Source organism: Mytilus californianus, unplaced genomic scaffold (assembly GCF_021869535.1).
Source record: "Mytilus californianus isolate M0D057914Y unplaced genomic scaffold, xbMytCali1.0.p SCAF_11, whole genome shotgun sequence".
NCBI lineage: Eukaryota > Metazoa > Mollusca > Bivalvia > Mytilida > Mytilidae > Mytilus > Mytilus californianus.
In genome coordinates, this window is record NW_026262593.1 from 73,047,301 (window position 1) to 73,061,040 (window position 13,740).

A 13,740-nucleotide genomic window follows, 5' to 3' on the forward strand; every position below is an offset into this window, starting at 1 on the left:
AGAATGGGTTTATTCAATGTGATTTTTTAAAACAAGCATTTTTCAATTTCCTGACTTTTGAAAAATAGTAATGAGTTACTAGATATAAGAAGATGTGGTATGAGTGCCAATGAGACATCTCTCCATCCTAGCCAAAATTTATAAAAGTAAACCAATATAGGTCAAAGTACGGTCTTCAACACGGAGCCTTTGCTCACACCAAACAGCAAGCTATGAAGGGCCCAAAAATTACTGGTGTAAAACCATTCAAACGGGAAAACCAACGGTCTAATCTAAATAAAAAACGAGAAACCAGAAACACTTATGAACCACATCAACAAACAACAACTACTGAACATCAGATTCCTGACTTAGGACAGGTGCAAACAATTGCAGCGGGTTTAAACGTTTTAATGGTACCAAACCTTCACCTTTATCTGAAACAATAGTGTAACATCACAACATAGAAAGACACACCACTTTTAAAGGGGTGTTTAACTTCTGAAAACTGAAAAATTCACCTTACTTCATGATCTAGTACTCTGATAACATATTTATTTACATTCTTATAACACAACACTCTATTTACACGTGGTGGTGACGTACAAGAACCGAATCGAGTGCACTCAAAACATAAATAGTTGAAGTATGAACTTGTGTATTACCTTTTGAAAATATATGTTATAATATATTCACAGTACTACAATTATTTATAGTTACTCTATCTATATATAGATATAAGAAGATGTATTATGAGTGCCAATGAGACAACTCTCCATCCAAGTCACAATTTGTAAAAGTAAACCATTATAGGTCAAAGTATGGTCTTCAACACAGAGCCTTGGCTCACACCGAACAGCAAGCTATAAAGGGCCCCAAAAATGACTAGTGTAAAACCATTCAAACGGGAAAACCAACGGTCTAATCTATATAAAAAACGAGAAACAAGAAACACTTATGAACCACATCAACAAACAACAACTACTGAACATCAGATTCCTGACTTAGGACAGGTGCAAACAAATGCAGCGGGTTTAAACGTTTTAATAGGTTCCAACCTTCACCCCTATCTGAAACAATAGTGTAACATCACAACATAGAATGACACACTATGAAATGTTTTATTTACTTGAAATTTTATAGTTCTATATATTAGACAATTTCTACTCATTCTGTCATCTGTAATCACAATGTATTATGTATAATTGATGCTCTTTGAGCGCAGTTACTGCGTCTGAGTTTGTTTAATAAAGTTCTCTAAAGTTCCCTTATTTTTATGTTGTATGTTTTATTAATACAAATAAATTACAATTACAACTTCCCATGAGGTGCTTGCATGGTCTGAAATTACAAAATATAAAGTCAACAATGAACATGCCTTAATTTTGTTGCCATTTTAGGCTTATTTTATGTAGTAATAAGTATGTTGATATATTTTTCCTATTAATAGATGTTGATATATTTTTCCTATTAATAAATATGTTGATATATTTTCCCTATTAATAAATGTGATGATATATTTTTCCTATTAATAAATATGCTGATATATTATTCCTAATTATAAATATATTGATATATTTTTCCTGTTAATATATTTTTTTCAGAATAGAAAGTGGTAAAGCAAATGCTGTGAACAAACTAGAAATAGATAAAGAAGAATTTGGTAAAGTTGTTGATGTAACTCATTATGACACAGGTAAATGCTGCTGATTAAGTTGTTGATGTAACTCATTATGACACAGGTAAATGCTGCTGATTAAGTTGTTGATGTAACTCATTATGACACAGGTAAATACTGCTAATTAAGTTGTTGATGTAACTCATTATGACACAGGTAAATGCTGCTGATTAAGTTGTTGATGTAACTCATTGTGACACAGGTAAATGCTGCTGATTAAGTTGTTGATGCAACTCATTATGACACAGGTAAATGCTGCTGATTAAGTTGTTGATGTAACTCATTATGACACAGGTAAATGCTGCTGATTAAGTTGTTAAAGTAACTCATTATAACACAGGTAAATGCTGCTGATTAAGTTGTTGATGTAACTCATTATGACACAGGTAAATACTGCTGATTAAGTTGTAGATGATTCATTAGATATGATTTTCAAACTTTTTAAATTCATGTTTGGAATTACTGTGGATTCCTTTATTTTTCGTGGAATGAAGGAAAATATATTTTCCATAGATATTTGATTTCCTGGTTTTGCCAAATTCTACATATAAGTCTTTAGAAAATGATACTTTGTTGGAATATGCTAATTCATTGTTCACCTATACCTACGAAATCCACGAAAACTGGTATCCCACGAATAAACATGAATCCACAGTATGCTGTTTATAAGAAATTATAGATCCAAATCCCCTATAAACAGATTGCAACAGCACCCATGTCATTTCAGTATAACTTAAGATCAATTTTTCTCAAAAGATTTTTTTTGTGAAAGAAGGGGACATATTGTTTTTGTGTCTGTGTATCCATCTTTTCATTCATATTGTTTGTGCATCTTATATGAGTTTGAAGTTTTGGTTTAAGGTAGATTGCTTTAATGTCAACTTGATACTGAGAACACAACAAATTATGGTTTTACCCAGCATTCCTGGTTAACTTATTAAGGAAATGTACTAGTGTGAACAGAGCTTGCTGTCCTATGGACACATATTTTTGTTGTTGTACATACAATTGTAGAAAAGCTTGATGTAAAAAAACCTTATAGAGAATTTAAAGTCATCAAATCCTGCATGTGTGTTTGCAAAACCCAGGACTCAAATAATTTTTCAGGGCAACATGGTTCTGAACCTATTCAGGTGTTAAATTTACACCAAGCAAACCACATATACTGTTTAAGGAACAAGCAAGAGCAACATACTCAAGTAATATTTTATGTCCCTGACTCAATATGTTTTCTGTGTAGTAGGAACCCAGTCTGTCATGGCTGCCATGACCTACACTAAAAAAAAGAATACAAAATTGTTAACTTTATTAGTTTTGTTTGATGTTAGCCTGGATTATGTTATAGATGGTATACCAACTAAATTTTTCTCCTAATATTCAATTATTCTATTCAAACATTTAAAACAAATGTTTACCAGTTTAGCTTTATGTTAAATAAAGTCGCAGTTTATTTTCACAAATTCCAACCCTTTCTGGTGACCCTGGAAAAATTTCAAACATTTCTTTGCAAATAAGAAAATACACTACACAAGGGTTAGTGGAGGACGACATTCTGCATGCAACACACAGATTTTGCAGTGTTATTGTGGCATTTATTACATAAAATTTGTGGTGTGAACATCACCTTGACACCTGAAACTTGTTGAATGAGATTATAAACATAAGCAGTAATACACAGTAGCAATGATTAACCAACCTACATACATGTACACATAATTAACGAATTTAGTAATTGTCTTCTTTTTGGTCAGGAATATACATATATATTATACTGGAGTGAAATATTCCAGTTAATCCTGCAATTTGATTGGTTACCTAATAGGAGATACAAGCCCATATCTCATGTGAAGGGAAACAAAAATGAAAATGGTAAGGGATCATAGATTTATTCTTACGAGGAAGCTCCGAGCATGCTCGGAGGATGCTCAGAGCTTTTTAAGTAGGCTCTTCTCAGAAGTTAATGTGACAATAATTATCATGATCCATTAAGATGTCAATCAAATCTATAGCACTTTTATAATAAGGAAAGTAGAGCATTATAGAGGAAGCTCCATTAACACCTGTGTAAACATCTGGTCTATTCAAACAAATCTTGCATTAATTTTACCAAACTATAGAATAGATGAGAAATTCTTCAATATTACTGTACAATGCTTGGTTTCAAGTTTTCACAGAAAAAAATGATTTTAAAACATTTTCTTAATAATTATCATTCTTTTTCAATACACATGATACAAAAAAACACTCAAATTTTATATTTAATATATAATATATTTTAAATTTATACTATATAAAATGAAATATAAAAGTCATCAAAGACACAAACTATGGTTATTGATTTATAACCATACTACCAAAACATAGTACATTCAGTTTCATGTGAAAAAGGGTTGATCTTTTTTTATATTTCATTTAATTTGACAGTTGCTTGAAATTAACCCTCCATTTCATTGCAGATATTTTTTTTTGAGTTGTAAACATGTATCTTGGGTGTTTCAAAGCAATAAAAATATACTATATTCTACAGGGAAAAAAGGGGGAGAGAATATGATTGGTTAACTTCTGGTGATGTTTACTTTCTTATATGCATTAAAAAGTTATGGTATATTTTCACTGTAGTACAGGACAGGATAAAACTTTATTTATGTCAAGTAATTTATTTAAAACATAGATAAATTCTGCACATTTTTTTTGTAATATAACAATCATGACAATTAAACAAAGACTTATAGGGGGAAAATAATTATACTCATGCCAAGTATTTCTTTATTTTAAACAAAGCACAATTAAAAAAAAAATGCCAAGTAAAGAGAGACGTACTAGAGGGAAAACAATGGTGGTATTACCCCCACAAACCAGGCTTCCACTAATGAATTACAACTTTTCTTAAAGTAGCCATAATTTTCTATAAAAGAACTTAGTTTTCTATTTAAAAAAAACATATTACCATTGTTTAGTTAGGGGCATTATTTAAACAAGTAATTTTGAAAATTACCTATACAAGTTATGTTGAAAACGAGGCTGTTTCAAATATTACTTCTATATCATGAATAAGTAACTTCTGTTAATATTATTTTTATAGGTGTCCATTCATACAGGTTTTACTAGCTTTAACAAATTTTCACAGACGTCTGGTTATTTTCCCCATGAAATATACTGGTAAAACTATTTAAATCCTCAACAAGCACTAATTGCTTTTCTGATGCCACACTTCTTTGTCAAAGATTGGCCTCTTGGGGCTATTAAAATATCATTTCCCCTTAAAATCTTAGAGATAGACAGTTATAACTAGATATGGAACCTTTAATTAAGACTTGAAGTTATTTATAATTTGAATCTTAATCAAAAGCAATTACATATATTCCTTAAATAATGGTAAGTACTAGTTTTTGAAGTTGTATAAAATAATTTATTAAAGTAATATTTTTGTCATTATTTTTTAAAGTAACCTCTCTATACTCATCTCAAATTGGATAAATACTTAATTTTATTTAATGAAACGATATAAAAATTCTTTAAAACTACATTTAGTCCATGCTTTATTTGACATTTAAAATAACTATTGAGTTATTAAATAATTTTTAAAAACAAAAAATACTTATAAAAGTGACTAAACAAAATAACTTGTTTAGTATTGCCACCTGACTGTTGTTTGTGTCTTGATAACTTTTATGTAGCATGTTATATAATATAAAATATTTTTAAATCATATCATCTAATCATAAAGTTTGAGAATTTTTTTATTGTAAAAAATGGAATGATTATTAAATATGATTAAGAAAATATTTAAATGACTTTTCCTTTTTGTGGAGACTTGAGATTTCTTTCCAAGCATTACACAGCACTGTTGAAGAATTTCTTATCTATTTTATAGTTTTATAAAATTTCATGCAAAATGTATAGACCAGATGTTTACACAGGTGTTAATGGAGCTTCCTCTATAATGCTCTACTTTCCTTATCATAGAAGTGGTGTAGATTTGATTGACATCTTAATGGATCATGATAATTATTGTCACATTAACTGCTGAGAAGAGCCTACTTAAAAAGCTCTGAGCATCCTCCGAGCATGCTCTGAGCTTCCTCCTAAGAATAAATCTATGATCCCTAATTAGTGTTGCAATCAGGACACTCCAGTATAATATGATTGTAATTTTGGCTTCACAGGGAATATTGGCTCATATTTCACAACAGTGTCCTATATCCTCTTCATCTAGTGGCTCAGGAGATATAAAACACTGACAGGGAATATGTGCCCATATACCCTGTGAAGATCCTGAATGACATATCATATCCTCATAACAAACAGATAATTCCTTGGGTGTATTCTGTAGAAATTTGATATTGAATACTCATTTATTGAATTCATTTGAATGAATTTCATTTTTTCGTCATGACAAAATTTGATTAAAGGGAAACTCCGCAAAAAAATGAAAAATTGATATTTTGTTCTTTAAGCATAAAAAACCACATGTTCATAAATAAAAAACTTTTATTCTCTATGAAAAGAGATCAAAATCGATTTTTGAAATTCACTATCAGTTCTCGACATATCGCCATCTTGTCGGCATGTTCGATCTAAAAAGTCACGTGATATCTATAAACCACAAAGACCAAAATGAATCGGGGATTTACCGACCGTGTGTTAAAAACTCCCATCATCAATCGGGGATTACCGTAGATGATCACCCATTGTGAAAATGTCTTATCAAGCGTACGGTTGTTCTGTCCGACAAGGTTATGACAAAAGTCTAAATAGTTTTCCTAAACCCACAAAAAAAGAAAATAGTTATGACCTATAGCAAGCACAAGTTGATGCGTGAAGACCATTTTGAACAATCTTGTTTCGAGGGAGATTTGATGGTAATTATACTTTTTTTAATAACAAAATAATCTAGCAGTTCTGATTGCTATAGTTATCAAATCCTTATATGATAAGATCACGTTGATTCAATAAAATATAGATTTGATGAGGAAGAAAAGTTTCAATTAAAAGAAAGACAAATGCAGTGTTCTTGTAACAATCACTGATTTACAAAAGATTCATTAGTATGCCTCTTTTATATAAAGTGCATTGGTTTATATAAAGAATAGTTCCGTATTTAGTCAAGTTAATTTTTTAAATTAATAAAGTTATACGATAAATAACATTTTTAAATTATGATATTTAACGGATATTGACGGGGAGCATTGTTAGGAAGAGGTTTTAGCTAAGACAAAATATGTTGATATAGTATAATATTCCCAGGTTATAGAAATGTAAATATCGAAATATTGGACATCTAATTTTTTTATCAAAAAAGTTTTTTAACTAATCTTTTAACTATATCAAATTGATACGGGATCAATTCGGAACAGTCACTTATAAAGACACTTTACAGTTAAATGTGTGACCCTATCTGGTATGTTTGGAAAAAAATGTATATTTTATTTTCTTTTTAAATTTTATTTACGTTATCTTATTATATATATATATATATATATATATATTGGCTTCCTCCCGAATTGATAATAGGTATGTCAGAATTATTGATAGATGTCGTGTCAGAGCGACACATTCAGTTAGTTATCCCAAGGACGTGTATTAGACACGTCCTTGGTTATTCCAGTGACATCCTGTCGACTAAAAATTCCTATTACACAATATATTATACAGGTCCATGCATGCATGGCTTCTTAATTGAGGTACCCGACGTGCACAGGTAACATTTATTGAACCACATATATTGTGTTCGACGTTATTTATCTTGTGCGTGTTTGAAATTATAATTCCACCTGTTAATGAATGATGTTCTGATAATAATAGTATCCACTATTTTTGCTGATAATAAGTTTAAAAATTTTATAAACATGATCTTTAAAAAAATTTGTGAAATACATATACTGTTTTGTCATGATTCTGGACCCTTCTTTTGAAAAAAAAATTCTTCACGCAAATGCAAGCTTTTACCGATTGGCAAACATGCAGTATAAAGTAATGCAGCACTTATAGTCAGTATCAAATATTTATTTATTGACGATAAGAGAGCTCCTTCTATGTCTAATGTCCCTATTTTTATACGGATTAGAACGACAGGGGAAACAGTCACTGTAAAGGAATGGAGATAGAGTGGCATAGTGAAAAAAAAATAACCGATTAGAGAAAATTATACTACATAGAGAATGATCGACGAAAAGGGTAATAGTTATTGTAAAGGAAAAGAGATAAAGAGAGGCATAGTAAAAAAATGTTTGCTAGACAAAGTTACTGCTCGCTTTGATATTTTTATACAAAATCACACATCGTGTTCCAAATTGGTATTCACGTGCGCTGACTTGCCGATGTGTTAAGTTTCTGCATAGCATCAGAGACATATAATACAGAGACATATATGTCTCTGATAGCATGGTTAAAAATAATTAAGTATCCCATTTGTTATATCGTAGTGTCACTGTGTTTCTTTGTTCAATTTATTTAGTTTGTTAATGATTATGTAAATAAGAATAAATCTGTATACCCTTCATACCCGTTTAGTTATTGCCTTTAGAAATCTTTTCATACAGATAGATAACTCATAGTCCGACATTTATGTAATATTTGCCACATGACGCTCATATTTCTTTCTACTATCATCATCTTATTCATTAAATATTGCTGTAAGCATCGATGGTTCACACCCAAACCAAATGGGAGTAATATACCTTTAGAGCTTCTCCGTGGTATACACTTGTCACAAATATATAGACGAAATTCGTTATTGAAGTGAATCTACATCTCACAAACACAATTTTTGAATTACGATTTTGAGTGAACACCCACCAAACCAATACAAAATGGCAAGATATAACCATGCAGGCATTTAGTTTTCGTCAGACACAAGATAAATAATACGCTCATATTGCTTTCTACTATCATCATCTGCTTCATCAAATATTGCTGTTAACAACGATGGTCCACACAAAATAAAAGGAATTATATACAATCAGAGCTTCTCAGTGGTGTACACTTGTGAAATATATAGACGAAATTCGGTATTGAGAAGTGAAATTACATCTCACAAACATTATCTTTGAATTACGATTTTGAGTGAACACACACCAAACCAATAAAAACGTATAGCAAGATACATAACCATGCAGGCATTAAGTTTTCGTCAGGTACAAGATAAATAATCGCTGTCATAAACGTACATGCATGCAGTTTATGATATCAAGAATAAGAGGTCGATGTCTGTAGATCATTGTTCAGTTCGTTTACTGACTGTTCAGAGTCAGACATGTCACTTACTCATTCTTGGAAGCATTCGTGTACCCCATCCGACGATAGGAACTCTTTTCCGATAGTGTTGACAACTATGCTTGTATGGTGATTCTGTTTTTCTGGGCAAGTGGTTGGCCTCCCCTGACCCAACAAACAAACGAACGATACGCTATTAGTCTGCTTTGTCCTTTAGAAAGAACATCTTGAGCTCGTCTTCAACGGTGCTTATACCTCAGGAAAAGTATACTAGTACAGCTTGTTTCAAGGAGACGAACTGTTCTAAAATCGTCATTGTCAGCAATACATTACTAAGCTATGCCATTAATTACTACAATTACTATTTTGGATTAATGACGGCCACCCTGTAGAGTATTACACTAAATTATAATATAATATAAAAATGATTATATTTAATTTTCATATGTTCAAACCGTTAAAGACAATTAGAACACCTCATACAAAAAACAGATCAAAAGAAAAAAAAAGGAAATAAAAATTTCCAGACGGAATAAACAATTATTTTAATAGATTAGATTTATAATGAATGACATAAATGATAATTGGCATTCTTTTCACAAATAATTATTCTAAGAGATTGTTAGTTGAATTTATTATGTAGGAATGAAATTTTAAAAAGAAGATAAAAAATCATGCATGTTGTACTATTGTATTTTTTCAATAAAACTTTTAAATTGCGATAGTTTTCGATTGTTAGCATTTAAACATCGCCAGATTAAAATACAAGTTAAAGAATTCCGGTAAAGTAAATTAAACAGATGTGCAATTATTAATTGGGAAATGTTAAATTAATTTTCTTTTAACTTCATATTTTAATTTTATGCTAATTGCATAGAGCGTAATCGAAAATTGTTCCATTTCAAAAAACACTTCCGGAATTAAAAAATTGAATGTTTATTTTCAATTAATTTATACATTTTAATAATTGTTTCTCTATTGTCATTGGGTATTTCAGCTTGGTGTATTAAACACGCTATACTCTTTCTGTTAATCCATTCAAAATGACAACATTCACACCTGTGTACGCTTGAATTCACACCTGTGTACGCCTGAGGCTAAATTGCTGCAAGGGAAAGTTCAAACGAATTCTCCTCAAATCGATAAATAAACAATGACTTTACAAAATAATATACACACTCTGTTCACAAATATTTTGCCTTGAAATGGTTACCAAAGTTATAACGGTAAATAAAACAGTTTAATATCAGTCAAAGTGTTCAACAGATATTTTATGAAAAAATCTCAACAATAATTTATGAAATTAATTCGAAAATATTTATATTTAGATAACTTCATATAGGAAGTTTTATTCAATCAATACAAAACGGTACACACATATTCATTTTCTTTCATTCTTATATTGTGGTTATTAACTACGACCAACGGTCATCTGTGCGCTTTTAATTACGTAAAATTCTGATAAGCTATTAAGACTTTAACAGATTTTATTTTTTCCCATGATTCAACAAATCGGGTTAAAACGTCACAACCCAGTGACGTAGGTCAACCAAAAAAGGTTACAAATACTTGATTTTCTCCGTTATTAGAAAGAATATAAATATAAAACTTTGTGAATGTGTTTTTTATGTTAAGATGAACATATTAAGATGATAAGTAAAAAATCGCGGACTTTCCCTTTAACTACACAATTTTTAATATTGGGCTCTATCGCCAGTTTTCAGAACAAACAAGGATTAGTATAGTAATATTTAAATCCTTGGCACAAAAAAAAAACAGAAAACACAGTAGAGAACATAATACACACAAAATACAGAGTGCAAAAAAAAATGGAAGTGTGATAAATAGTTTATTAATCCAATAAATTAAAAAATAAAGTTTTTCCAAGCCTTAAATATTCTTTATACACATGACTTATTTTTGCTATGAAATGTAAGGTCTAGGTTACATTATTATGCAAGTCTGGTACATGTATTATTTTATTTGGTTTATGTTTGTATACCTTGTGTGTGTGTGTGTGTGTGTTTTTTGTGACATTACAGCTAATGTTATAGATTTAATACACAAGTAATAATTTTCTTTCTGTTTTACAGGAGCCCAGTCAGTTCTGGCCTATGCTACAGTAAATGGATATATAATGGGATTTGATTTGAGGTCCAATAAAGAAGTTTGGAAGCTGAAAAATGATCCAAAGAAAGGTAGAGTAAAATCAGGCTAAGCCACTTAAAGTTTCCTACTTTTTCTATGTTTACCCCTTGAAGAAAAGACCATAGAATATTTTGATGAATTAGGCCTAATAGCACTATATGGAATATAGCTTTTATGAAATGACCAAAATGTACATTGTAAGCTGGTTAGAAAATTATTTTTTTTAAAAAGGGGGATTTGTTAGCAGATGAATTTTAATGATTTGGTCTTTTAATATTCAAGGAGCATTAGAATTGATACTGTTAAATATATGTTCTAGATATTCATAAAAAATTAGGTTAAATGTATTTTAGGTCTAATTACTACTTGTGCTGTACATCACTCTCAGTGCTGGTTTGCTGTCGGAACCAGTAGTGGCAGCCATGTTTGTTGGGATCTAAGATTCCAGCTGCCTATTACCTCAATAGAACATCCAATGGGAGCAAGGGTCAGGAAGTTAATAGTCCATCCAAAGGAGCAATCGTGGATAATCTCAGCTACCCAGGGAAATAATGAGGTGTCTATGTGGGATGTAGAGACAGGAGCTAGACGCAAGGCATTATGGGCCAGTCCTGCTCCACCCCTGTCACAAAAACAGGTCAGAAACAAACTTTGCTTTATCTATATTTGTATACTCTAAATTCAGAAATTATCGCAAGGTTTTTATTCATACGATTAATGTTACTGGGTGAGTCTACAATAATAAAAACTTGCATTCTGAAATCTGGCACGTATATTTGCATGCAGTTTTTCCTGTCATCCCAATAACTTTTCTCACATTTTGGTCTGTCATGTTGTAATCACAATAATGAATGCATGCAATTATAAATGCGCACAATAATTTCTGAATATACAGTACATTGATATATATTAGTTTCTTATTCCTGAAATAGTAAGCTGTAGATTTTCAGTTTAACATAATTTTATAATGAAAGTTTAGATTACAGTGTGCTGTTGATTCATTAATTTTCTTGGATACCATTTTTTGTGGTTAGAAGAAAATTGTATTTTCATTAAAATTTGGTTTTGTGGTTTTGCCAAAGGTTGCATACAAGCCTATAGAAAATTCTTACTTCGTTGAACATTTAAATTTGTGGTTAATTTTTACCCACGAAATCACCATTGGTATTGGCTGAGTAATAACGAATACACAGTAATTTAATTTGCTTACTGCATATGCATTGGTCTGTAACAAATATTTGTTGAAGAAAAAAAATTGTGATATACTTATGAAATATGATCCAGATCATCACAGAATTCTCTTATTGTCTTTATCAAATGTTTGAATCTAGAAACTTTCTATATTAAGGTGGTACCAATCCCTTGACTAAAATTAAATTGGCTCGTTTAATTTTCATAAAATTTTGACAAAATATTTACTTTGATCCTTTGACAAAAATATAAAAATTTCAAAAAAACTTGAAACACACACTTTATCGGAAAAAATCATTGGAAGGCAGTTTTACAAACACAAATTTTGATCATTGAGAAGCTTAATATTTCCTTAACAGTAGAACATGATTAAAACGTTCAGCTGATTTTTACAGTGTTATCTCCCTGTAGTGTTATGTATAACCTTAATCAATACATCATTGCGTTTCAAACTTTTTCATTTCCATGAATTTACAGTAAATGAAGTAAGATAGCAAACTGACTGATATATTATTATTAACATATAGTTGGTTTTTTGAAAACGAGACTGTTGACTAGCATGGTTGGATTTTTTCACGGAGAAGAATTTTGAAAGTTTTTCAGGAATTCCACACTGATACACCCTATTTGCAACACTTAAAACATTTAAAAAACAATACATTACATTTAGTAATAGTTTTTACAAAAAATAATTCTTAAAAACAATTAAATTTAAAACTTAGGATTCTGCGCGTGCAGATCGAGTTTGTAAATTCTTGCCCTTAAAAAAAGAAAGGCAAACAAGTAATTTGATTTATTTTATTATTCTTTAATATACAACAATTAAATACTGTTTATTAATATCATAATATCCATCGTCCTTTTTAAAATATGATTATAAATAATAAACTTTCTCTGCTGACTAGATCCATCATGTAGGCACACAAAACATCGTACGTGACATCCATTTTTTCTGTTATTTTATCTTGTTTATTTTTATTCCTTATACTGTAAAACCGCAAACCCCTTTATATATTAATTATTACTCCTTGCCAAGCAAGTGTGTTCTCATGACCGATAGCTATATAAGAAGAAGTCTGAGACAAATCAAAGTCAACACTGCAGGTCTGCAGCAGAAACACACTCTGTTCTTCTCTCCAACAGTAAGGGGGCTTATATCAAATGTGAGGTCACCAATTTGGATGAACTAAATATACAGTTTGTAAACCAGTCAAGTTCAAGTTGGACTCCATCTTGTGGGTCAGGAACAACCTACACAAATGTACAAAAAGGTTCAAACACATACACATTTATGTTTGGTTAGGCACATGTGACACTACAACCAAAGTAGGGAAATACCTGAAATTGAGATTTCAAAATACATCTACTATCCTGAAATACATCCAGGACAAATTTGAAGACCTAACCATGGCAATAAAGGTATCCCAGAAAAAGAATACACCACAAGAGAGAGAAATCGTTAATGATAGTATCCAAATACTCTATGAGACCTTAAAAGCCTATTGTTGGTTAGTAAATATATAAACTAC

At 30.6% G+C, this 13,740-nt stretch overlaps 1 protein-coding gene across 3 annotated transcripts in view; it reads left to right on the forward strand.

The window, feature by feature from the left end:
- LOC127720666 (phosphoinositide 3-kinase regulatory subunit 4-like) overlaps positions 1-13,740 on the forward strand; it is a 66,500-nt gene that overhangs the window by 45,678 nt on the left and 7,082 nt on the right. Inside the window, exons 30-34 of one of the 3 annotated variants that reach the window (XR_007990919.1) lie at positions 1,584-1,767; positions 1,906-1,951; positions 1,998-2,043; positions 10,966-11,070; positions 11,374-11,402. Coding sequence is in view for 1 of the 3 variants with exons in the window: in XM_052227378.1 (XP_052083338.1) it covers positions 1,584-1,675; positions 10,966-11,070; positions 11,374-11,657 (481 nt within the window). In the remaining 2 variants the exon portion in view is untranslated. Of the gene's footprint in view, positions 1-1,583; positions 1,768-1,905; positions 1,952-1,997; positions 2,044-10,965; positions 11,071-11,373; positions 11,658-13,740 lie in introns of those variants that run through there. The other 2 variants (XR_007990920.1, XM_052227378.1) reach the window with 2 other exon arrangements.